Below are 25,597 nucleotides of genomic sequence, written 5' to 3'. Positions count from 1 at the left end.
CACTTAATGTCTTCTCATTTTGAATTCTTTGTCTTTAGAGAATTAAAAATTAAAAGTTAAGTGTCAGGCTGAAGAGATGGCTGAGTCAGCAAAATGTTTGCTTTACAAGCGTGAGGACCTGAGTTCAGAATCCCAGTCCCCACATAAAGGCCAAGTGCTGCAGTACAATGTCTTTTCTCTCGATGCCAAGGGTGCAGTGGAGAGCACAGATGGATCTCTGGAATTCACTCTGTGGACTGTTAGGCCAAGTTAGTGAGCTCTAGGTTTAGTGAAAGACCTTGCACACAAAAATAAGGTGGAGAGTGACTGAGGAAGACACTGAACATCAGCCTCTACATTCCACACACATAGAGGCTCACCCCCACCTTCACATACACACCACATGTGAACACATGTGTATCACAAACACAGTTGAGTGTCTTTGTATCAAGAGGAAATGAACTAAAATCAGAACTAGGCTTTACTGATTTAAAACATTTGTTTAACTTCATTGCCCTTTTTCTGATTGGTCTTCTTTGTAAAACAAAACAAATTACTCCCAAATAACAAAATGAAACGAAAAACAAAACAAAAAACCAAGACCTAGTTGCTATACTTTTAAATCAAGTAAGCTGTTTTGTTGTGTTGTCTCCCCCACTGTGTCTTGTTTTTTTTTTTTTTTTTCTCCGATAGCTAGTATTTTATTCAGATAGCAGTCTCATTATACATGGTCCAAGAATAAGAACTCAAATAAAATCAGATGTTAAAGATTGGTCTTCAAACATTATAGCCAACTATGCCATGTTTGCCTATGATCTGTCTCTTGGATATAAAACCATGTCCACACCTCAGTGGCCACCAAATCATTCAGCACAGCTTCCTTAATTGTAAGCTGTTTGAAGCTACCAGTTTTAGCGCTTTGAATTATTTCTTTCCCTCTCTGAATAGCTGTAGAGATTTCAGCAGGGTTGGGGAACCAGCTAACCTTGGCATACTGACAAAATATGGCCAGTAGAGGCTTCAAGTAAGTCACAGCAGCAGTCACCAGCCCAGGAGCCTTCTCCATCAAGTTAGGAAGTAACTTGGCCGTGGTCTGAGGTAGAAGGCCCATCTTGCCCAATGTTTTGCTTTTGATCGTGTATAGAAGTTGCATTATAAGGCTATTAGATACTTTTCTTATGCTTCCTTCTAGACAAGTTGTTGCATGGCACCGGCCTTATTGTGTAGATCTTGAAGAGAGCACCTTCTCACATCTGCGTTCCTTTCTTGAGCGATACTGTGATAAAATAAACAGTGAGATTCCCCCCCTGCCTTTCCCTTCATCACGGTATGTTGCAGATACGTACATGGGCATATGTATTAATTACTCTTTTCAGCCTTTGACTTATTCTTGGTTTTTCTCCAAATTATCTGAGTCTTCTTGATAAAGTTAGAAAAGAGCTGAACTTTTATTACTAACTTTGTGGTTTTAAAAGGTTATATATAATTTCATAAATGACATTTTAAAATTTATCATTGGTCATTACTTGACAAAATTTTTAAAGAGAAAAAATGTTCCTCAAACTGGATATTATATTTACTTTTATGCTTCAGAAATTCACAACAGCTTGTTTTATTTCAGGGAACACCATAATTTTCTTAAGCTGTGCCTGAAGTTGCTTTCAAATCACCTTGCTCTGGCCCTTGCGGGCGGGGTAGCTACCAGTATTCTTGGGAGGCAAGCAGGTCCACTTCGAAATTTACTCTTCAGGCTGATGGACTCAACTGTCCCAGATGAAATCCAAGAGGTAAGAGTAATCTGTGACCTGAACTTCTCCATACTAGATATCATCAATTGCAGGGTCTCTCTGTGTAGCCTTGACTGTCCTGGAACTCAGTCGGTAGAACAGGCTGGTTCAAACTCAGAGGTCCGCCTGCCTCTCCTCCCAAGTGCTGGAGATGTTCCTAAACTATCTTAACTAAAAAACAGATTTTTTTTTTTACACAATATCTTTAGACTTATATAATCCCAACAGTTAGTGCAATCACTTTTTATGTTGCTATTAAAAAGAGAAGCTCTAGGCTAATCAATGCACTTTTCCTTTTTCTTTCTTTCCTTTTTTGTTTTGTTTTTGGATATTAGGTGGTAATTGAAACACTCTCAGTGGGAGCAACCATGCTGTTACCTCCATTACGAGAACGGATGGAATTACTTCATTCTCTTTTGCCCCAAGGACCTGATAGATGGGAAAGCTTATCCAAAGGACAGGTGAGCTTTTGCATGTAGAGAAACCATTCACATCATAGGAAATTGGACTGAGAAGAAAATAGAGCAAATCAAGTGTCAAATGTTCACAGAGTAGTGCTTGGTAGTTCTGGTGCAGCCTGGTTATTTGATGTTGGGAGAATTGTTGGATATCTAGTGAACTGAAATGATACACAGGGTCTGTTCTTAGAGTCATGATTCATTTTTCTAGTATTAATTATGGTGTCAAGCCAGACACGCTTGGTTTATTGTAAAGTGCTGAGTGGAAATCATTCTTGTGTTACTGCTGTTGGCCCTATGCTTGGAGTTGCTTTTCTGAAAAGAAAAAGGTCATTAGCAAAAAGCATTTGAGGTTTGTTCTTATTTTTAATTTTTGTTATTTTTAAGTGAAATAAATGAAAATAAGTGCTTTGCTGAGCTAAGTGGAAGAGTCAATTGTAGAGCTATAGATTAGAGGTGAAACAAGGTACTTACTGGCAATGTAATGTCCACAGATGTTTTCCAGTATAATTTTTGCAGTTGTCATCATTAATTTTGTAGAATAATATGAGTATGTATCTGTTGGCATTTCCAACAAATGTCTACTTACAGTGCTTAATTTATTATGCACATCATTTTATCTATTTATCATAATAGATGAGATTAAAAACCCATAATTTACATTTTCCCAAATGATATTAATTGAAGTTTTTACTATAATTATATACTTCTTGAAGGTTGTGTATCAAGTAAGTGGATTAGTTAGCATTGTTAGTATAGTTTTTTGTCCTAACATCCTTTTCTTCTCTCTTCTAATGAATGTTATGCTTGTTATATGTTTCTTTTTCATTATTGTTTAGAGAATGCAACTGGATATAATTCTGACAAGTTTGCAAGATCATACCCATGTAGCCTCCCTTCTCGGCTATAGTTCACCTTCTGATGCTGCTGACCTTTCGACTGTGTGCATGGGTTATGGAAACCTGTCAGATCAGCCTTATGGTCCTCAGACCTGCCATCCAGACACTCATCTGGCGGAAATTTTAATGAAGACCCTCTTAAGAAATTTAGGGTTTTATACGGTACCTTGCTTTTTCAATATATTAAGAAAGGATTAAGGGGTAAGGATCTTTTTAGGTTAAAGCATTTCAACATTTAAACAATATAAATAAAATTTTAGATTCCCTTTCCCAAAGAGAAAAACATGTCATATCTGAAATACTGTAGTGTCCATGTAATATGTAACTTAAAATTATAAAACTACTTATGTTAAAAATTTCTTAAGTGTTTCTCATGTAATGAAGAATAAACATAAAATAGTTTTCTAAAACATGTGAAATATAGTCTTCACTATGTGTCATTTTAGGATCAAGCCTTTGGAGAGCTAGAAAAGAACAGTGATAAATATCTTCTTGGAACATCATCTTCAGAGAATAGTCAGCCTGCTCATCTTCATGAATTGCTGTGTTCACTACAGAAACAACTGCTTGCTTTTTGCCACATTAATACCATTACTGAGGTATGCAGTTCTATGCTTTTCATGGTGCTCTATTGGGAACCTACAACTCAGATAGTTGGGGATGCCATAATATTTTTGTATTTTGGATCTTTCAGAGTGTTGATTTAGAGACTTTTTCTCTGCAGAACTCAAGCAGTGTGGCATTGCTTCATAAACATCTTCAACTCTTGCTGCCTCACGCCACAGATATTTATTCACGTTCTGCAAATTTGCTTAAAGAAAGTCCTTGGAATGGCAGTGTTGGAGAAAAATTAAGAGGTGAGTTTGGTGTTGAATTTCACGTTTAACCAGTGGTTATAAAGCAAGAGTTATTAGAACTTTTCTAAAACCTCAAGAAGACCTTACACCTCTGTATAGAGGAGAAATGATCCTGAGTTTTCTTTGTATTGATTTTGTTTCCTTTCATCTTGGTTTAGGGGTGATGTAATACTGATTGATCTTAAAGGATTCTAATGGTCTCAACAGATCTAATTTAAAGGCATTGGGTGCTATAAACTCAAACAGTTAATTTATGATATAAATTAACATTTTTATCTACTGCAGTATTCCTCTATCTCCTCCCTCCCTCCCTTCTTTTTGAGACAGGAATGTTCTGCTCTAGAACATGCTGTTCTTAAATTCAAAGCAATCCTTCTGTTTCGGCCCTTCAAAGGCTGGGATTACTACCACACCCTGTTCAATTTCCTTCTTGAAATGCTTTCTTCCATGAGCTTTCTTCTGTGTACCACAGTCCTTTTTCTTACCCGTCTCGACCAGTGTTTTTCTGGGACTTGCTAAAGGATTTATCCTCTCTTCCTTTGGATATGCCCTTCCACTTTGGGATCCTCTAAATTTTGCTTTTAATCCTCTTTTCTTTCTGAATAGGCTCATCTAGTCTAAATGTCTTTGACCACCATGCATGTGCTCCCATGTTTGCACCTAGCTGAGGACTTTCCAGGCACCAGAGCCTCTCTTTAGTTGCCTACTGAGTATTTTCTTTGTTGTTGATCTCTGAAGTTTTACTTCCTAAAACAAAAACAAAATCAAAACAAAACAAAAAGAAATCTGATGAACCAAGACTATTGTTTATTAGTTATTCTGGTTTGGCTATTCTATATACAACATAAATTTAATGTTCGTTCAGACTGGATTCACTTCTGAATATTCCTCCTGGCCCTGAGTACAGGGAAATACTGGAACAAATTTGATTGAAAAGTGATACCCATTATGAAAGGACAGCTATTTTATGATGATCTTAATTTTAAAAATTATTTTAATTTAGAAAAATATAAAACAACTTGCCTTACTAGAATGTTACTCATCAAAGGAAGATGGCAACTGTTGGCTGCTTTGGTCATGGCTGTCTTTCTGTTTTGAATTAGTTTCTAGTCTGTTATAGATACTCTCAATGTTTGACTAAAATTTTAAAGTGGGGATAAATTAATGAATGTGCAATTGTAATGTATCTTAAGAAAGCAGTTTTTGTGTTTTGAGTTTGTTGGCATGCGAGGTAAGTTTGTTTTCCATAGTGTCTGTTGATGTTATTTTCTGGTGGCAAAATACTAATATGACAATAGCTGTCAGGTAGGTATTGAACAAAGAGATATTGAATTTGTCTACTCTCTTTCCAAACTGAAGAAGTATTTAGTTTTTTTTTTTTTTAAGTTTATTTGAGGTCATTGATTTACATTGTATTTCTCTGCTCTTCATAGATGTTATCTATGTGTCAGCTGCAGGCAGCATGCTCTGCCAGATTGTTAACTCCCTACTGTTACTCCCCGTGTCAGTGGCTCGTCCTTTATTGAGTTACCTCCTCGACCTCTTGCCACCTCTTGATTGCCTTAACAGACTCCTGCCAGCTGCTGCTCTTTTAGAAGACCAAGAATTACAGTGGCCTCTTCATGGTAAGTCCAGGCAGTAAAAAGTTAAATAATGTCTTTGAGAAAGGTTGTTCTTCTTACATATCTCAAATAAAACTATATCTGACGATACGGTGTTTCATGTGATCAAAACAATGGGATATCTTCTAAGTGACCACCTGCCATGCTGTAGCTAAGAAAGTTGCTTATGGATGTCACAAAAAGCATCTTTATGGTCAGTGATTATAAAGCTTTTCTGTTCTTCAGAGTTTGACGTAATTGAAATTAAAATGTGTCTTATAACAGATAGCAAAATTGTGTCTTAATTTAGTCAGCAATACTCTTTCTTTTGAGGTATTTAAAATAATAATACATTTATAAACAGTGAATAATTATATTTGATTTAAGTGTTTTAAGTCAAATATAAAATATTTTAATGTTAAATATCTATTTGATAGTAACATTTATTTTGGTTGGATATATAGGCAACTGGTTGGATTTTAAAATGGAAATTGAGAAAGTATTTTTTTAGTGCATTTGATTTTAGACTTGGCATTCTAATTCATTCTTGATTCATACAGTGCTGGTGATTCTAGAAACTTGATAATAGCTTGTGTTTGCATTTGGGGTCTGTGTTAAGTCTGTCAAATGTTACCACTGGAACAAAAAGACCTTTCATATTAGTGAATTGTCCTTTTTTTTTATTGGAAAGAGTCATAAACTGAGGCCCATTAAGCCTATTTTAGTCTCTTAGTAATTTCTTGTGTAACCTTGGGAAAGCCACTTGTTCAGGGCCTTGAGGTTTTGTGAGTTTTGTTTGCTTGTTTTTTCTGGAAAGTGATGGGCTCTGACAGGATTACCTTGAAGCCCGCTTGCTGTGACAGTGGTCAGTTCTGTTGACCACTGAATTGAAATGGTCAAAGTACCAAATGCATGACCATATCAGAATAGTGATTCAGCAGGGTTGTTCTTGCTCTCCTAAAGTGTCTTAGAACTTACTTGGGTTTGGGTGAGTTTAGTATCCTTCTGTTCTGGAATTCTTTGGGTTTTTAACTGATTTTTTAAAAATTAATTTACTTATTTTATGAATTACAGTTTATTCATTTTGTATCCCAACCGTAGCTCCCTCTTTGTCCCCTCCGAATCCCACTCTTCCTCACCTCTTCTCCTCCCACTCCCCTCCCCCGTTAACTGATTATTTTTAAAAAGTTTTTCTTTTTCATGCTGTTCTTGCCTAGTTTGTCAAGATTATGTTAACCATATAGTATGAATTTGGAATCTTCACTCTCTGATGTAATTTTTGTAAGATAAAGATTATCTTTTTTTGAAGTGCTAAAGTAATTTATGAAATTATCTGGCCCTTGTGGTTTATTTATTTATATTTTTATTGTACATGTGCATGGATCATGAAAATTTTTTTTCTACTCCGTTTTAGAAATTGTTATTTTTCAGAAAATATTATTTTTTTGGCCTTGAAATTTATTGGTGTAAAATTGATTTTATTCATTTGTGGTTTAAAATTTTTCCTATGCAGGCATTGCTATACATCCTTTTTATTTCTATTTTTAAAGTATATGGAGTATGTTTTTCCTTACTAGTTCTAAAAGTATTAATCTTTTCAAATAACTCCCTTTTGGAATTTTTTTTTTATACCACTGATTTCTGTTATCTTTGTTGCTGTCGTGTGTGTGCGTGTGTGTATATGTGTGTGTGTGTGCATGTGTGTAGAACTTTTAGAAACAAATATCTGCTAAAAAGCATGGGCCTAGATCTTAGTATAAGATCTAATTAGTATAGATCTTAGTATAAGATTAATTCTGAGTTCAAGCTAGCAGAGCATTAAACAATAGTGCCACTTTGGAGAAATAGTGCCAAAATCTGACTAAAGATGGTAAAATTTAATCTAGCTGGTATAATAAAATCTATTGAGATAAGTTTGCATGTGTTGGTTTAGTATTTATCTTAAAATTAGTAACTTCACAGTGGAAAAATTATTTGATAGCCTAACATGTCTGAGTAAATTTTAAATTAATCTAATATACCAGGTAATTTATATATAGAAAATACTATGCGCTTTCTTTGAAATATTATTTTCTTCAATATCTTACTGTAGTATAATAGATTAGAGACCACGAGAAAGCTTTTAAAATTTAAAAGTAACAGGTAAAGACACAGTTACTGTTGATTTTTCTCTTTAGGAGGGCCAGAAGTAATTGACCCAGCTGGTGTGCCATTACCTCAGCCAGCTCAGTCTTGGGTGTGGCTTGTGGATCTGGAAAGAACAATTGCTCTCCTCATTGGGCGATGTCTTGGTGGCATGCTTCAGGGCTCCCCTGTGACTCCAGAAGAACAGGATACTGCGTATTGGATGAAAACACCACTTTTCAGTGATGGTGTGGAAATGGACACCCCTCAGTTAGGTAAGATGCTTCTCTGAGGCATGTGAAGCACCTTCATTGTTTCTCCTTGGAGATCTCTTACCTCAGTGTTGAAAACAGAACTCATGCATTTTCCACATTAGTAATAAAAAGATCTAAAATTGTAATGTACAGTTTTCAAAAAGCAGTTAAATTCTGTAACATGGTATATGGCAGTGATTCTCAACCTTTGGGTTGTGACCCTTTGGGGGGTGTAATGACCTTTTCTCAGGGTTATCTTAAACCATCAGAAAATATAGATATTTATATTACAGTTTATAGCACTTATAGTTATGAAGTAGGAATGAAAATAATTTATGGTTAGGGGTCACCACACCATGAGGAATTATGTTAAAGGGTCTCAGTGATAGGAAGGTTATGAACCACAACTGTAGGAAAATGTGGGTCTGGGGAAATGTTGAGCAGTAGTTCTCAACTGTCCTAATGCTATGACCCTTTAATACAGTTTTTCATGGATTGGTGACCCTGACCATGAGATTATTTCCTTGCTACTTCATTCTGTAATTTTCCTCCTGTTATGAATCATAATATAAACATCTGATACTGAGGATATATGATGTGTAACTCCCAAGGGGGTTGCGACCCACAGGTTGAGAACCGCTGGTGTAGAGCCAGCTATGGTGGCTCACCCTGTAATCCCAGCACTTGAGAAACTGAGTCAGGAGAACTGTTACAAGAGCTTAGTCTAAGCAATGTGATAAGTTCCAGGCTAGGTTCGGCTACAATGGGAGACCTCCACCTCAAAAAAGCCAAAAATACAGGTCTGATCTCATTCTGTAATATTTTCACTCATTTTGATCAAGTCATGGAAAAGACATTTGTTTGTGTTCTGAAGCTTTCAGAACTGCTGAGTGGAGTGCACCCGAAGAGCACCTGTCAGGGCAGAGCAGTGTCCAGTTTTCAGATACTGTCTTAGTCAGGGTTACTGTTGCTGTGATGAAAAGAACACTATGACCAAAAGCAACTTGGAGAGGAAAGGGTTTATTTGACTCATATTTCCACATCACTGTTCATCATCCAAGAATTCAGAACAGAAACTCAAAGAGGATGGGGACCTGGAGCCAGGAGGAATGCTGCTTACTTCACTGCTTGCTCCTATCGCTTGGTCAGCCTGCTTTCCTATAGAACCCAGGGCCACTAGCCCCTGAGTGGACATACAATGGACTGGGCCCTCCCGACAATCACTAGTAAGAGAATACCTTACAGGCTTGCCTGTAGCCCAATCTTATGATGGCATTGTTCTCAATTGAGGTTCTCTGTTTTCAGAGGGCTGGAGCATGTGTTGACATAAAACTAGCCAGCCCAGCCACTACCCATAGATACGAATGGCAGGTGGAAATTGTAGTGTTTTTGAAAACTTGGTAATATCTTTGAGAATTCCTTTCCATATCTCCCATTTCTCTATTTTGTTGGCTTTCAGACTTAACATAAGATTTATTCAGTGCCCCAATATGATTTAGTAGTTTTATCTAGAAATGGTATTTTAATCTCTTTGGACTTCCAAATTTGATTCTATGAAATAATGAGTAGAATTAGCTAGCCTGAATCAAATCTAATTTTTGTTATTTTTCAAATAAGAAAAAGGCCCAGATATATACAAGGTAAAGTCATAGAGAGGAAGAGAGGAAATGAGAGGGAGTCTGTGAGGTAGAGAAGGAGGTAGGATAGATGGGGAGAAAGAGAAAGATTTTGTATCCCTTTTGTTTCACTATTAACTGATTTGCTTTTCTTTAAGTCTATTAAAGAGAAAAAGTTTTATTCTCTTTCTCTGTGGGCCTACTTTTCTCAAAAAAGATACTATGCATTTTTGAATACAACAGTTTTCAAGGTTGTGCTTAGTACATTTTGCAATCCTGGCCTCTAATTTGCTTTTTTTTTTTCCTCCTAGAGGGCGTCACTTTAGTAGTCTCTACTTTAAATTAGACCCAAATACATAATTTCGTATTCATTGAGTAAATAAGATTTTCTTTTGCAGTTATAAATTTATGGAGTTTAAAATTGGGAATTTAGCCAGGTGTTGATGGTGCACACCTTTAATCCCAAGTACCTGAGAGGCAGAGGCAAGTGGGTGTCTGAGTTTGAGGCCAGCCTGGTCTACAGAGTGCATTCCAAAGCTGCCTAAAGAAATCTTGTCTTGTGTTCCTAGTGCCAGCCCCTCCAACCCTCTTCGTACCCACATTCCTAAAAAGGAAACTTGAGGATTGATGGCTCAAGGTATAAAGTGTTTGCTGCCAGGACTGGTAACCTAGGTTTGATTACCAGGCATACAGACACACGCACACACAGGGAGGGCAGGAGAAAAAGAGAAATAAATAAATAGAATTATTAATTTTTTATATTTTTTAAAATAGATAAATGTATGAGCTGCCTACTAGAAGTAGCTCTTTCAGGAAATGAAGAGCAGAAGCCTTTTGATTACAAATTGCGGCCTGAAATTGCTGTCTATGTAGACTTGGCATTGGGTTGTTCTAAAGAGCCTGCCAGAAGCCTTTGGATCAGCATGCAGGATTACGCTGTTAGTAAAGGTAAGATAAAGAGAAGGAAGTGGGTACATGTATAGCTAACTCAAAGTGCTAGCTAGTATATCTGTTTGTGTAGATAAAAAAATAACAGGAGCCATCCTATTGCTTTTTTTGAGGAAAATGATTTTATATTAAGTATCATTTAAAAATAATTGTTTTTCTATTTGTGGAAAATATGTCAGGTTATTTATTGTATTCACATATATCCCATTTAAAGAAATTTGATTGTATTAAAGTTAGATCTTGTAATAAACCATTTTATAAAAGTATTCTGTGAAGCATTATATTAGAGGATGTTTATTTAGGTGACTAGGCTATAGACTTACTGAATATATATAAAAATTTTTGCCTATTCAAAGTGCTAATAATACCCATATGAGATAAAATATGCTACTAAATTTAATAGTGAAATAGTATGCAAGTTATAGTGACATTTCCATTTCTAATATTTTTTAATCAGTAGAAATAATTTTATGTGTAAATTTCAAACAATATCCTTGATTTATTCTTAGTTCCCATGCTTAACAGTGATCCATATTAAAACCAGAGATGGTGGTGCATACCTGTAATTCCAGCACTCTGGATGTGAAGCAGGAGGAGCAGTTTAAGGTCAGCCTCTGCTATGTAGTGAGTTCGAGGCTAATGTGGGTTACAGGAAGCCCTTTCTCAAAACAAGAACCCCAACCAGACAAGCACAATCACCCATATTGCTGAGAGTCACATCTGTAGTCTCTGTTTTCTTCCATATTGTTTTTTTTTTTTCTCTTATGCTATCCTTAGTTTTCTTCTGTATGTTGGAAATCTCAGATGGTAAAAGTAAATGTTTTTACTTTTTGTTGGCTTTTATCTTTTATAAACAAATGAACTGAGGTTTATATTGTACATCTCCCTCTCTTTTTAAAGACAGAGTTGTAAGCTCGAAGTTGGCATTAAACTCTTAGTCCTCTTGCCTCAGCTTCCCGCATACTGCTACCATTACTAGCTCAGCTAAACACCAGTAGGAAGATAGCTTGATGGCTGGTGCTAGTGGCTCAGTGGGTGCTTCTGCCCTGCCTGACGTCCTGAGTTTAATCCCTGGGACCCACATGAGAACTGCAGTTTGTCCTGTGACTTTCACATGTCATGGCACTCATAATCTCTGTCCATCTGTCTGTCTCTCTGTATTTCTCTCTCACACACACATTCTCTCTCTAAAGTAATGTAATGGAAAGGAAATGGTACCATTGAAATTTTTAGCTCAGTCAGGCATGGTGGTACCACCTCTACTCCCAATTACTTGGGAGACTGAGCCAGGATGACTGAGTTCATGAGTTCAAGACCAGCCTGGGCAGCATAGTGAGACCTCCTTCTTAAAAATAAGCAAACAGGGCCAATGAGATGGCTATGCAGGTACCAAGGCACTTGCTACTAAGCTTGACAACTTGATTTCAATCCCTGAGACCTACATTTTGGGAAAAAAGATACAACTTCTGCAAGTTGTTCTCTGGTCCATGCACATGTGTGGTATAGCATTTATTCACACAGATAAATAAATTAATGTAACATAAAAACAGTTTTTGAAAGCAGACAAAAAGAAGCTACAGATCATTTTTGTTTATCTTTTGATCATTTATTGTTAGGTTGATTCATATCAGAGATGAAAGATAAAGTAACGAAGAATAAAAAATTTACTTATCTAAGACGCATTTTTGATATTTGAATATACTGTGGCATTATATAGTTAGGTTTAAATTTCTTTTTGAAAAATTCATTGTGTTTGCATGTGTGAGTGTAGGTGTGATGTGTCATGGTACATGCAGGGAGTTGAAAGGAAAACTTTGAGGGGTAGGTTCTCTCCTACTTCCCTGGGTTCTGGAAGGTTGAACTCATGTCATTAAGCTTGTACAGCAGGTATTTTTCTTGCTGAACCATAATGAAGGTTTATATCATATTATCATTTGTTGTGTTGGAATGAGAACTTTTAAAACCTTGGATGCTTGATACTTTAGCGTGGACTTCATGCTTAATAGTAGAAGCATTCAGCAGTGTTTGATGTAAAGTGAATATAGCATCATTAAAATGTAAAAGCAGGATAATCCATGCTAGATTTGAAACAGATACAGTGTTACTGTATTTTGCTCTTTAAGTTGAGAATTTGCATGCTTAAACTAGAGTCCTGCTTTAATTATGTGATAGCAGTTCTCAGATAGTAATCAGGTCTGTGGAACAGGTAACACAAACCTGATGTGGATAAATTCTGTATGCATATATACACTGTTATTATAACAGTCTTTCTGGACTGTAAGGTTTTATATAAAGTGATGCATATTGCATTGTCAGTTTTTTTTTTTTTTTTTTTTTGTTTTTGGTCTGGATTTTTATTTTTAACCCAGATGTGGAAATAAAGTGAAAAATGAAATGTAGCATTTTATCTTTTGGGGAAGAAGCCTTAAGAATAGTTAAGAACAAATAAACTAATTTGGGGTTTAATGTTTTTCAGGGATACTTTTTGTTTGGTTTTGTGGAATACAATCATGTCATTTTTCTGTTCAAAACCCTCTAATGCTGCTTCCTTTAAGTCAGGTCCAGAGGAAGTGCACTGGTTTGCGAGACAGCATAATCTAATTCCCTACCAGCTCGCTAATGTCCTCTCCTACCACTCTTGTACATGTTCCTTTAGCTCTAGCAATTCTGACCTCCTAAATTCTCAAGCTATGTTCTTAGCACATGGTTATCCTAATGTTATCTTCTGTCCATGAGATTTCTCTTCCTGCTTCACTTAGATCTGTTGAGCGCACCCTGTATGAAATAGTGATTATACAACACAGTGCCCCCATTTCTCGCCTTCCTTTGTTTCTCTCCTTAGCCCTTGCCTGTCATATTCACTTATTGTCTCACCCATTTCCATAATCCATACCAAGATTCAAATTCTGTAAGATCAGAGTCATGGTTCAAAACTATGTAGCACCTGAAACAGTATGTGCATTTGTCAAATAGTTGTACAGAATGTTGGTAAAATTCAGGTGTTGGAGAAATAAAGCTCAATATTACCTGGGATCTGTTTTCTGAGTCCTTTTAAATGTCATTTTTATTTTCAGATTGGGACAGTGCAACTTTAAGTAATGAGTCACTCTTGGACACTGTGTCTAGATTTGTTCTTGCAGCACTCCTCAAACACACAAACTTACTTAGTCAAGCATGTGGAGAAAGCCGGCAAGTAACTTAAAAACTATCCTCAGACAAATATTTGCTCTCATGATGTTAGAAATTAGGTAACTTTTCTATTTTGGTTCTTTATTTAGATACCAACCTGGTAAAAGCTTATCAGAAGTGTACCGTTGTGTATACAAAGTTCGAAGTCGTTTACTTGCTTGCAAGAACCTTGAACTTATTCAGACCAGGTCATCATCACGAGACAGATGGGTAAAGTTGGAAATCGATTAATTTCTATGTTTTCCTGCAAGCTTGTTAGAGTTGCCCCCACATTTTTTATGAGAGAAAAATATGCCTTGATTAGTCAGTGCAGATATTAAAAACATGCTAGCATGTTTTCTAGTGGAAAATAATGGAAGAATGAAAGTGTTAGGGTTTATTTACCTCATTTATATTAAATGTGATGGGCCTGCTAAGTAATAGACTGCATAGATGATAGTGATAAACTGGCTTGTTTGTATCATAGGCAGTATTCTCCTTTTTTTTTTTTATTGGCTAAGCTACATTGGAATTACCCTGTTTAACTTAGGATGCCAGAAATTATCAGGGACATTACCAGATACCTCAGATTAATTAAGAAAAAAATCCAACATTCACACAAGAACTGGAAACTATTAAAAATACTCAGGTGAAAAAGGGATAAGATACAAGATAAAAAGTTAATTGTCCTATATTTAGAGTTGTGTGCTCTGAACGTGAAAATTAAGACCATTGAGGATGATCCAGGAGTAAACCTGATGACAAATAAGTGCTTTTGGAAGGGCTTGGTGATTCTGGTGGTACAACCCTGTAGTTATAGAAACAGTCTCAGAGCACCCTCTTCACAGTGCTCACTTCAAAGCTGAGGCACACTAGAGCCTTTGTTCTTTGTAATTTAGTTCTTAAGCATAGTCAAGACTTCAGCATGTGCTGGGTTAGTATTTGTGGATATGAATATTTGAGCATGACCTTAAAAGTCCATAGGAAATATTAATTTGTCATTTCTTGAGGCTCCAGTTTGAAACTCATATATTATGAAAGAAAATATGTGATCTATGGGTATCACTGCTAAGTATCCCTATATAGTGTAATTTCTAAGTTATTTACTGGTCAAATCACAAATAGCCTTTATTATGATTCTAGTAGAAAGTTTGTATTTTGTATTGAAGTTTATGAGATGAATTATTTAGTTACGGTATTTGTGACTCTGCAAGTACCTTTTGTCAGGACTTCTTCTTTCTAGATAACTGTTGGGTAGCATGACCACCATGGGAAACTACATTAACATAACTCTTACTAGATTTGAACTTTCGGTTTTTCAGTTGGGGGTTGGGGCAAAGTTAAATTTTAAAAAGTGCTATCTTATTTAGAATTATTGGTGAGCTGGGGTTATAGTTAAATGGCAGAGTGTTTATTAAGCATGCGTAAGGCTTTGGGTTTGAACCTAGCTCTGCTCCCCTAAACAGAGTAATAGCATAGAGAAGGGGATAGTAGACTCAGACAGTCACCTTTTGCTGGACATAATGGCACATCCCTTTAATGCAGCACTTTGAGACAGAGGCAAGCAGTTCTCTGAGTTAGAAAGACCAGCCTGGCGTACATAGTGAGTTCTAGGATAGCCAGGGCTGAATAGAGAGACCTTGTCTCAAGCAAACAAACAATAACAAAAATCCTAAAACCAAATAATAAAAATCACCTTTTGTGCCTGTAACATGTTGTAACTTAACATTGCAGCTTTGTAGTTTATAGCCAAACAGCAAAATAAATGTGAATCAATTTATGGTATGACATTTCAATGAAAATACCAGGCAAGAAAGACTATATGTTTGTTTGTATATATTTTGTGTGCATATAGTCTGTGTAATTTTTGAAATTTACCAGCGTGTCATTTGAAAGTTTATGTATCGTTATTGATATCGGCAGTATTTTCTAAGATATAAAATTCAGGTTTTATGAAAACTTTCAGAGCTTTGAAAAAATATAGTCAGTGTAGTTTCCTGTTATTTTTTAAAGATCTCAGACAACCAAGACTCTGCAGACGTTGATCCTCAAGAGCATTCCTTTACCCGGACCATTGATGAAGAAGCTGAAATGGAAGAGCAGGCTGAAAGAGACAGGGAGGACGGTCACCCAGAGCCAGAAGATGAGGAGGAAGAACGGGAACATGAAGTAATGACAGCTGGCAGTAAGTACATTTTTCTTACTGGATAAGTGAATATCATGCAGTTCTTTTTTAATAGGAAAACAGAGAAAGAGTGTCTATGTAGTGCTTCTAAAAGCATTTGACACTGTATGACTTTTCATTAGCCAGCATTACAGGGGACTTTTGAAACCAGGTAGTGCCACTCTAATGCTTTTGTGTTCTTTTAAATTTGCAGCTTTTAAAATTGCAGATTTCATTTATTTTATTTTAGTAGGTATTGGAGATAAGAGCAATGGTAGAACAGTTATATGAGAATAACTTGGGTGGGTGGATAAAACTTTAATACTTTATATTCCAAACCTCCAGATAATTTTTAAAAAAGATAGTTACTTATATGTTTAAAGAAGATTATTAGAGCTTTTCAAATTTTTATCAAAATGTTGAGCAATTTTACCTTCATATGCATATTCAGTTCGTTGCCTGTAACTCCTGGTCAGCTGTACATTTGGTTTTGACATCTATATGTATTTTCAACTTACAAGGAGGTGGCACTGGGGATTAAATTTAGGCTCTTGCACATAAGGCAAGCACTGTACCATTGATCTATATCCACTAGTTTTATTATTATTTGTATTTTGTGTACTGCTAAGAATTATTTTGGGATGTCTCAAGGAAAACTAAAAAGGATTTAAATAGCAACAACAAAAAGAATACAGTGGAATAAAGGAATTCATAGATAGGGAGAGTAACTAGTGGAATTTTGCAAGCTAAACTGAGAGAGCTTCTGTAGTTAAATTTAAAAATCAATTCAAAAATTCCTGGAAAAGAAGTTAGAGAGGACAACATAGTAACAACATGGTAACATTACCTTACAATAAAAGAAAGCATAATAGTTGTTTGGGAATGCTAATGTATGAACTTGCTATGACCTGTGAGCTACCAATGATACAATGGGCACTCTGTCAGGGGTTCCAAACAGAGTAATTAATAATTCTCATAGCAATCTTCAAGATCTAATAATGTCACATTTTAAAGAAAGGTGAATTGAGGCATAAGGAGGCAGAATCACCACAATTTCTGTATCTATTCCTCCATTGATGGATATCCGGGTTTCCAGGTTCTGGTTATTACAAATAAAGCTGCTATGAACATGGTTGAGCAAATGTCCTTGTTGTGTACTTGAGCACATTTTGGATATATGCCTAGGAGTAGTATAGCTGGATCTTGAGGAAGCACTAATTCCTAATTTCTCTGACATGACCTGCCGCTGATGGGAGAGCAGCTTTACCAGGCCACAGAAGGAGACAATGCAGCCAGTCCTGATGAGACCTGATAGGCTAGGGTCAGATGGAATGGGAGGAGGACATCCTCTATCAGTGGACTTTGAGAGGGGCAGGGAGGAGATGAGTGGGTTTGGGAGGGAACAAGGGAGGAGGCTACAGCTGGGATACAAAGTGAATAAACTGTAATTAATATAAAAATTAAAAAAGGAGGCAGAATCATGTACATAAAGCCACAGTTAGTAAGCACTCGAATTAGAACCAGGTCTGTTGGAAATTCTAGTATCTGTTATGTGAACTTGTTATGTGAACAAGCTCTTGAGAGCTTGTTGCTTTGATTTTATGTAAGTAAGGAACATTTTACAGCATAACAAAAAAGTCATATAATTCTCTAAATGTAAATTTAGGGTTGTGAGGTTAAAGGGCAACATGGCTCAGTAGGTAAAAGCTGTTCCACCAAGCCTGGCCACATGAATTTGATCCATATGATAAAAGGAGAGACCAGCTCCTGCCAGTAGCTTTTGACCTCCACATATACCAGTTTGTACAGTTGTACAAACTTTTAGATAGTACTTCTCTATTAACAGATGAATCTGTTTTGCAAACTGTTTTGCCTAAATTACCCTAAATTTTTGCCTAAATTTGCCTAAATTAAGAATACTATTTTTGTTCCAAAATTGAGCAAAAAATTGTTTCGCTGTTGCAAAATATTCACTATTATAACAGCAGCCTCAGAACCTTGCTGACTCACTAGCCCATTTTATACTTGGGAGCAGCATAGGCTGTTTCAGATGGACCTTCATGATGATGGTGTCTAACTGTGGAGGCAATCTTGCCCATCATAAGCAGTTTCAGTGGTTGCTCCATTTTAATTTGTTTAAAACATAGCCAAGTGCAGTTGATAGAAATTACATAAACTTGCGAAGGTAGGCAGAGGGTTTTCATTATTCATAAACTTAGCTGTATCTGTTTTCCTTGTGACCTGACAACTTTACATACAAAGATAATGAACATTTGAGAAATAAGCACGCTTTCTGATTTTGAAACTTAACATAGACAGCAGCGGTTCTCAACCTGTGGATTGTGACCCCTTTGGGGGTATGACAAACGACCCTTTAAAACCACCCTGCATATAAGATGTTTATGTTACAATTTATGACAATAGCTAAATTATAGTTATGAAGTAGCAATGGAAATAATTCTATGGTTGGGGTTGCCATAGCACAAGGAACTGTATTAAAGGGTTGCAGCATTTGGAAGGTTGAGAACCATTTCCCAGAGCTTCAGAACCAATTGGAAGAGTTTCCACTGCTGGGCTCCATTCCTAGAGCTTCTGAATCAGAAAGTTTGGGTGGGCCTGATACTTGGCATTTGCACAGTTGCACAAATACTATAGCTGCTGCTGCTGCTGCTGCTACTGCTGGAACCTCACTTTGTAAAACTGACCTAACTCACTAGTAAGATTTGAAATTCTGGAGAAGGGGACCCACTTTGTTGTTCTTTAGTTCTTATGTGACCTTTTTGACTGAATCTAGGAATCACATTAATACAAGAGCTGATTTACAAATGCATATAGGTTATTTCCAGCTTCTGGCTATTATGAATAAAGCTGCTATGAATGTAGTTGAGCAAATGTCCTTGTTGCATGGTCAAGCATCTTCTGGATATATGCCTAGGAGTGATGTAGCTCTATTCCTAATTGAGAAGGTGCCAGATTGATTTCCAAAGTGGTTGTACAAATTTATATTACCACCAGCAGTGGAGGAGGGTTCCCCTTTCTCCACATCCTCTCCAGCATGTGTTGTCACTTGAGTTTTTGATCTTAGCCATTCTAATGGATGTAAGGTGAAATCTCAGGCTCGTTTTGATTTGCATTTCCTTGATGACTAATGATGTTGAGCATTTCTTTAAGTGTTTCTGTGCCATTCGATATTCCTCTTTTGAGAATTCTCTGTTTAGCTTTGTACTCCATTTTCTAATTGGATTACTTGATTTGTTGCTATTTAACTTCTTGAGTTATTTATATATTCTGTATATTAGCCCTCTATCAGATACAGGGTTAGCGAAGATCCTTTCCCAGTCTGTAGGCTGTCATTGTTCTGTTTACAGTGTTCTTTGCGTTACAAAAATTTTTCACTTTCATGAGGTCCCAATTATTGATTGTTGATCTTAGCGCCTGAGCTGTTGGTGTTCTTTTCAGGAAGTTTTTTTCTGTGCCAATGAGGTCAAGGCTCTTCTCTACTTTTCTTCTAACAGGTTTAATGTGTCTGGTTTTATTTTGAGGTCTTTGATCCACTTGGACTTTTTGTGCAGGGTGATAAATATGGATGTCTTTGCATTTTTCCATATGTAAATATCCAGTTAGACCAGCACCATTTGTTGAAGATGCTATCTTTTTTCCATTGTATGGTTTTGGCTTCTTTGTAAAAAATCAAGTATCCGTACATGTGTGGGTGTATTTCTGAGTCTTCAGTTTGATTACATTGATCCACCAGTCTGTTTCTATGCCCGTCCTGTGCAATTTTTATTCTGTTGCACTATAGTACAGCTTGAGATCAGGGATGGAGATACCTCCTGAAGAATTTCCTCAATGGAGGAATGGATACAGAAAGTGTGGTATATTTATATAATGGAATACTACTCAGCAATTAAAAACAAGGAAATCATGAAAATTTCAGGCAAATGGATGGAACTAGAAAAGATCATCCTGAGTGAGGTAACCCAGAGGCAGAAATACATGATATATACTCACTTATAAGTAGATATTAGCCATATAATATAGGATAAACATAGTAAAATCTATAGTCCTAAAGAAGCTAAATGACAAGGAGGACCCTAAGGAACATGTTTAATTCTGATTCAGAAGAGCAAATAGTATAGAAATTGGAAGCAGGAGAAGATAGATAACAGGGCAGGGACCTACCACAGAGAGCCTCTGAAAGACTCTTCCTATTAGGGTATCAAAGCAGGTGCTGAGACTCATAGCCAAACTTTGGGCAGAGTGCAGGGAATCTTTTGGAAGAAGGAGAAGATAGAAAGACCTGGAGGGGACAGAAGCTCTACAAAGAGACCAACAGAGCCAAAAAATCTGGGCTCAGGGGGACCTGCAGAGACCCATGCACCAACCAAGGACCATGCATGGAGAGGACCTAGACCCCGTGTTCAGGCGTAGTGCCTAGGCAGCTTAGTCTCCATGTGGGTTCCCTAGTAAAGGAAGCAGGGACTGTCTGACATGGACTCAGTGGCTGGCTCTTTGATCACTCCTCCTGGGGGACAGCCTTACCAGGCCACAAAGGAAAATAATGCAGCCAGTCCTGATGAGACCTGATAGGCAAGGGTGAGATTGTAGGGGAGCGTCATAGGGGCAGAAGAGGGAGGGAGGATGGGACTGGGAGGAGATGAGGGAGGGCCTATAGCCAGGATACAAAGTGAATAAATTGTAATAAATAATGAAAAAATACTTTAAAAATAAAAAAAGTGCATATAATTTCATTAGGTTTGTATGTACATAGGGATTCTCACAAGAAAGTGAATTTGAAAAGAAATGACTAAAACTTGATGCTTTTATACTTTGTTGATAAAAAACAATTAATATAGGAAATGAGAGGACAAGGGGCTTTCTAGAACAGGGGAGAATTCCAAGGACGTTATAAAGACATATGAGAAGCAGGGGGAGGTGTGGAAGCTAGGGCTACTTTAGAGAGTTTGCCTAGTCTCACTTGGCAGTCTTTGGTGATTGAGGTTATCTGCAAAGAATATTTCCTCCCAAAAGAGTCTACACAGCTTGCTTCATGGAGGAAAAGCCAGGCCAAATGGCCCTTTCCAAGTTCACCTAAGCAGTTAATATACCAATCTGACATGTATTAAAATGGCACAACCCTAACTCTTTCAAGGTAGAACCAGCCAAATCTAAATTCTATAAAGTATAGAAATATTTTCTATTGCAATGACACTTTGATATAACTTTGTTACTATGCTGTATTTCTTGCCTAAAAGTTGATTTTTCCCTGTTTCAGTAAGTTTGGTCTAAACTTTTTTACTATGTTCATTGTTATTTATTTGGGTGTTGTGTTTTTTTTTTTTTTTTTTTTTTTTTTTTTTTGCTCTTTTCCCCCCATGTGTTAAGACCTTGTTTTTGTGTTGCATGTTACAGAAATCTTTCAATGTTTCCTCTCAGCCCGAGAAGTAGCTCGTAGCCGAGACCGAGATAGAATGAGCAGTGGGGCAGGGTCTGGGCCCCGAGCCGAGGACCCACCTCCACAGTCTCAGCAAGAGCGAAGGGTCAGCACAGACCTTCCTGAGGGGCAGGATGTGTACACTGCGGCCTGCAACTCTGTAATCCACCGTTGTGCGCTCCTGATATTAGGAGTAAGTCCTGTGATTGATGAACTTCAGAAGCGAAGGGAAGAGGGGCAGGTGCAGCAGCCTTCCGTGAGTGCCTCTGAAGGCACGGGACTTATGACCAGGTGGGCATGACTGGAAACTGGGATGCTGTTTTCTTCTTTTTGCTGCTTCTTGCAAGGAGTTTCTCTTCTTAAATGTCAAAGACGGGAAGAAATTCAAGTTGACCAGGATGAATTTAAAATAAACAGTAGAGCTGGTTTAGCCTGGAATGTGAATTTCTGGATCCATGAGGAGGAAGTTTCCCATACATATAAACAACCACAGTTAACAAACATCTAAGAATTACTTGCATCTTTCTGTAATTTAGTTTATCAGTATAAAAGTATTCATTGTAACTCTAAAGGGTTTCATGCTTTACTTGAGCTAGGCTTTCTGTGGGCAGACATAATGACATTTCATTGTGTATTATCTTTGTTCTGCTAGTTCCAGTCAGTGTTCTGTTTGCTAACAGTCCCCAATCAAAAACCTTTTCTTTGTGTATGTGAGACAGGAGTGAAAGTCTCACTGCTGAGAGCCGGCTAGTTCACGCAAGTCCAAATTACAGACTGATCAAATCAAGAAGTGAATCTGATTTGTCTCAACCTGAATCAGATGAAGAGGGTTATGCACTGGTAAGTATATCTAAAGAAGGACTCTTGCTTTCAATCTGTAGATATATAAGACTTTGGTTAGAGTTGTTTATATTTGTTTAGGCATATACAAACTTGAAAGATGTGTAATAGAAATAATATAGCTATGTTACATAATTTACCACTTGACTGTTAATGATTTTGATCTTCAGCCCTGACTTCTTCCTAAAGTCTTGATTCGTAGATTTGACTCTTGCATAGTTCACTGGATTAGTTCGTCTGCACCAATTTTAGCCTGTACAATAGTGGATTTTTCTTTTCGTAACCTTCTTCTCTTATACTCTATTTTAGTAGTTGGTAACCCATTATTACTATATTTGATGCCCAGCTGTACCTTTGGATTGTTAGTGAATGAAATATAATGTTTTTTCAAAGAAACAAAGGTAACTAGTTCAGTGATAAATCTTTGTTTGAGCCTTCTTTTACAAGATATATTTTATAGTGAATTATCTACTCTGTCTTAGTGAACAAAAAAAAAAAAAAACAAACCTTATTTGGAATCATTTGAATTCAGATTGTCATTCTTACCAACATTTTGTGGTTTGAGGTGAGATTAATTTCTTCTTTGAGCAAAGGTACATGTAATAAAAACATTTCGTAACAGTGATATCTTTAGGAGACTGGTTGAATGATTTGGTTTATCTAGCATAAAATTGCCCAAGATCTAGCACTTTCTGTTGATGTGTGTAGAGACAGATAAGACAACATATGTTTACTAACAGATGGGTACACTGGTATGTGTTTATATGTGCAATTGATGAGGGCTTTCTACAGTATTTACCAAGTGATCCATTTATTAGTTTCTTTTGTTGTCTTATTTGACATACATTCTTTTTTTTGTGTGAAACACTGTCAAAGTACAGTTGAAATTGTTATACTGTGAAGCGTATGAACTTAAGTTAATTGTATGGCTTATGTATGATTGGTTGTGCATATGGACAAGTGAGAGTAGACAGGTTATACTCTCCACCACCTGATAGACACAAAGGAAACTGTTTCTTCTGAATTTACTTATCCACTAGGCTGTCTGCAGTGTCACCAATTTGGGATTTCTCTATGTTAACAAATTCAAGAAAAAAAAAAACCCTTAAAGTATTTTAGAATACTCTTAATATTTTTTAATATTTTTTTGTTAGTATATTTGTTAGATGATCTCTGAACTCTGAGTCAAGGCTAATACAAAGTTTGAAAAGAAAGGCGTATAAAGACAGAGGAAGAAGTAGTACCTTTGGGAACTAGGAGATTATTACTTTGGTATTTAAAATATTATGGTCATGCTCTACCTGGAAGGTGGAAGTAAAGATGAGAGGAGGTAGCAGCAGCAAGTGCAACCGCTTTTTCAATGTGGTAATTCAGACATTTTTGCTTGAGTTAGTACCTGTGAAGCCATGTATGTTCACTCCTATAGTTGTTTTCAGTGGGTGTGTTCTTGGTCTGACTTGATTGGTAAAAGAATAGGACATTACTGTAACTATTATGGGTTATTTTTAATGCTTTATTGAATATTAATAAAAAACTTTTAACAGCTAACCTTTTTCTTTTTAACTTGTAGAGTGGCCGACGAAATGTTGATTTGGATTTAGCATCATCTCATAGGAAGAGAGGTAACAGCTTAAATTAAGTTTTTCTGTTTGATATATTTAAATCTGATTGTCACTGGGATGTCATTGCCAAAAAGCCATTCAGATGTATTTTATTAGAAAGTTAAAAGAAAGATAATTTTCTCTATAATGCACATATATTTAAAATCTGGGAATGTATAAGAGTTAATAATTAGTTCCGTCTGTTTTTCATGGGTTTTGTTAAAAAGTCCTTTTTAAAAATATTACAGAATTTCAGGAACATTGCCTGTCCTTTTCTTAGTAGCTCTGTCTTAATGAGTGTCAGGTAACATGCAAATAGAGGAAAAGAGTAGTGGTTTTAGATAATATAAATCCAAGGATAACTGAAAACACTCATAAATATTAGTATTCTCTTATTAGCCAATACTTTCATTTAAAAGCCATGTGTATAGTGGTTTTATAAAAATATAAAATACTAAGAATTTCTACTAGTAGTTGTTTTCTGAAAGCTTGTGAAGAAAATTTCTTTCTGTGATACTCAATCTTCTGTTCTTCAATATGAAACCACCCTTTCTTGGTGTTTTAGGCTTCTTTATAGATGTAAGAAGAACCAAATAAAACCCCACAAAAAAAAAAAAAAAAGAATGTGGGAAGAAAACACCATAGGTCATACTATTTTTAAAATTTATATATGTATATATATTCAGAGGAAGAAACTTTGTTACTCCTGTAAACTAAAATGACTCTTTCTTTATTGAAAGGTCTTGAAATTACAACACATTGAAAATTCTGGGTTTCTTAAAAAACAAAACAAGACAGAACCCTCCACAAAACATGTTATTTGTGATAATGTGCAGTATACATTCTATTTTAAAATACTTTGGAAATTGAAGTTCACTTGATTAAAAAATCATGTTTTTGGAATATAACTTATTTTTCTAGCTTGTTTAAATGAGGTGAATATTGTGAAATGTTTCATGTTAAATCTGACATGGTGGCACATGCCTGTAATGCCAGCACTCAGGAGTGGTAGTAAGAGTGCTAAAGCACTAAGTGCTCAATGATGCAAGGGAGTGGCCAGTTCCAGAATTGCTGAGGAGGAGAGGGAGCTAACCTCTAGTTTGAGAGCCTTCTAATGGCCAATCATAGTCTATCATACACTTAGACTGTATTTTTAAGTGGTATTCCACTGGCTGTAGTTATTTTCTTATAAGTTTTTATAATGCTCTTGAAGTATACATTTAATATTTAATTCCTCCTAATCAGACTAGGGTGAAACAAAGCAATACCTTTTAAATAAAGGAAAGTAGCATGTTTATCTTTGAATTAAGGGCAGTCCATAGTTTAATTGTTAATCAAAATATTAAAATTATAACGTAGAATTGTTGCCCCTTGATAGTTTTTCAAAATTATCCTAAAACTATGTTAACTTACTATAACTTTAACTCTAAATAGATAACAAATTAAGCCATTAATCTTTTTAAAAATTTAATTAAATTAATTAATTTGAATAACATTGGAACTTCACCCGACCTATAAGCCATACCTCATTCTGGGTGTTGCAAGGGTTTGAAGCCAAGAAGAAATTTATAAACCCCACAAATTGTCAGTGTCTAGTCACATGAGAAGCAGAGCAGCAAGCTGGAAGATGTCATGTGATCATCTTGTGATTTATAAACCCCATCCCTGAAATTTGGTGGAGAGTTGGGGTGTCTATGATATTGCAGGTGAACCTGAAAACTTAGCCCTACAAGGCCAGCACTTGGCCCCTGAGCTACACCAAGTCCTCATTCTACTTTTCATTGTCAGATGGCCTCCAGGCTGCCTAGGCTGGCCCTGAACTCACTTTACATCATTTATAGACCTTGGACCTAGGATCCTCCAGTCT

General features: G+C 36.4%; 2 protein-coding genes across 5 annotated transcripts in view; one reads left to right on the top strand and one right to left on the bottom strand.

Moving 5' to 3' along the window:
• Herc1 (HECT and RLD domain containing E3 ubiquitin protein ligase family member 1) overlaps nt 1–25,597 on the top strand; it is a 163,842-nt gene that overhangs the window by 47,241 nt on the left and 91,004 nt on the right. For all 4 annotated transcript variants that reach the window (XM_060384853.1, XM_060384852.1, XM_060384850.1 and 1 more), the window contains exons 11-25: nt 1,172–1,306; nt 1,601–1,766; nt 2,102–2,227; nt 3,064–3,285; nt 3,570–3,722; nt 3,848–3,980; nt 5,414–5,605; nt 7,759–7,980; nt 10,350–10,523; nt 13,598–13,712; nt 13,802–13,922; nt 15,705–15,876; nt 21,268–21,580; nt 22,009–22,129; nt 23,700–23,751. In XM_060384853.1, coding sequence (XP_060240836.1) covers nt 1,172–1,306; nt 1,601–1,766; nt 2,102–2,227; nt 3,064–3,285; nt 3,570–3,722; nt 3,848–3,980; nt 5,414–5,605; nt 7,759–7,980; nt 10,350–10,523; nt 13,598–13,712; nt 13,802–13,922; nt 15,705–15,876; nt 21,268–21,580; nt 22,009–22,129; nt 23,700–23,751 — 2,417 coding nt within the window. The remainder of the gene's footprint in view (nt 1–1,171; nt 1,307–1,600; nt 1,767–2,101; nt 2,228–3,063; nt 3,286–3,569; nt 3,723–3,847; nt 3,981–5,413; nt 5,606–7,758; nt 7,981–10,349; nt 10,524–13,597; nt 13,713–13,801; nt 13,923–15,704; nt 15,877–21,267; nt 21,581–22,008; nt 22,130–23,699; nt 23,752–25,597) is intronic.
• On the bottom strand, nt 764–1,045 carry LOC110552701 (ATP synthase subunit g, mitochondrial-like). Its single transcript, XM_060384860.1, has one exon. The coding sequence runs from the start codon at nt 1,043–1,045 to the stop codon at nt 764–766; it is 282 nt and encodes a 93-aa protein (XP_060240843.1).

The sequence above is a fragment of the Meriones unguiculatus genome, chromosome 6 (genome assembly GCF_030254825.1).
Source record: "Meriones unguiculatus strain TT.TT164.6M chromosome 6, Bangor_MerUng_6.1, whole genome shotgun sequence".
Taxonomy (NCBI): domain Eukaryota; kingdom Metazoa; phylum Chordata; class Mammalia; order Rodentia; family Muridae; genus Meriones; species Meriones unguiculatus.
Note: the sequence above shows the minus strand (reverse complement) of the source record. Positions and strands in the feature narration are given on the sequence as shown.

Coding starts and splice junctions, on each gene's coding strand:
- LOC110552701 (XM_060384860.1), bottom strand. CDS start 1,045: ATGGAGAAGGCTCCTGGGCTGGTGACTGCTGCTGTGACTTACTTGAAG.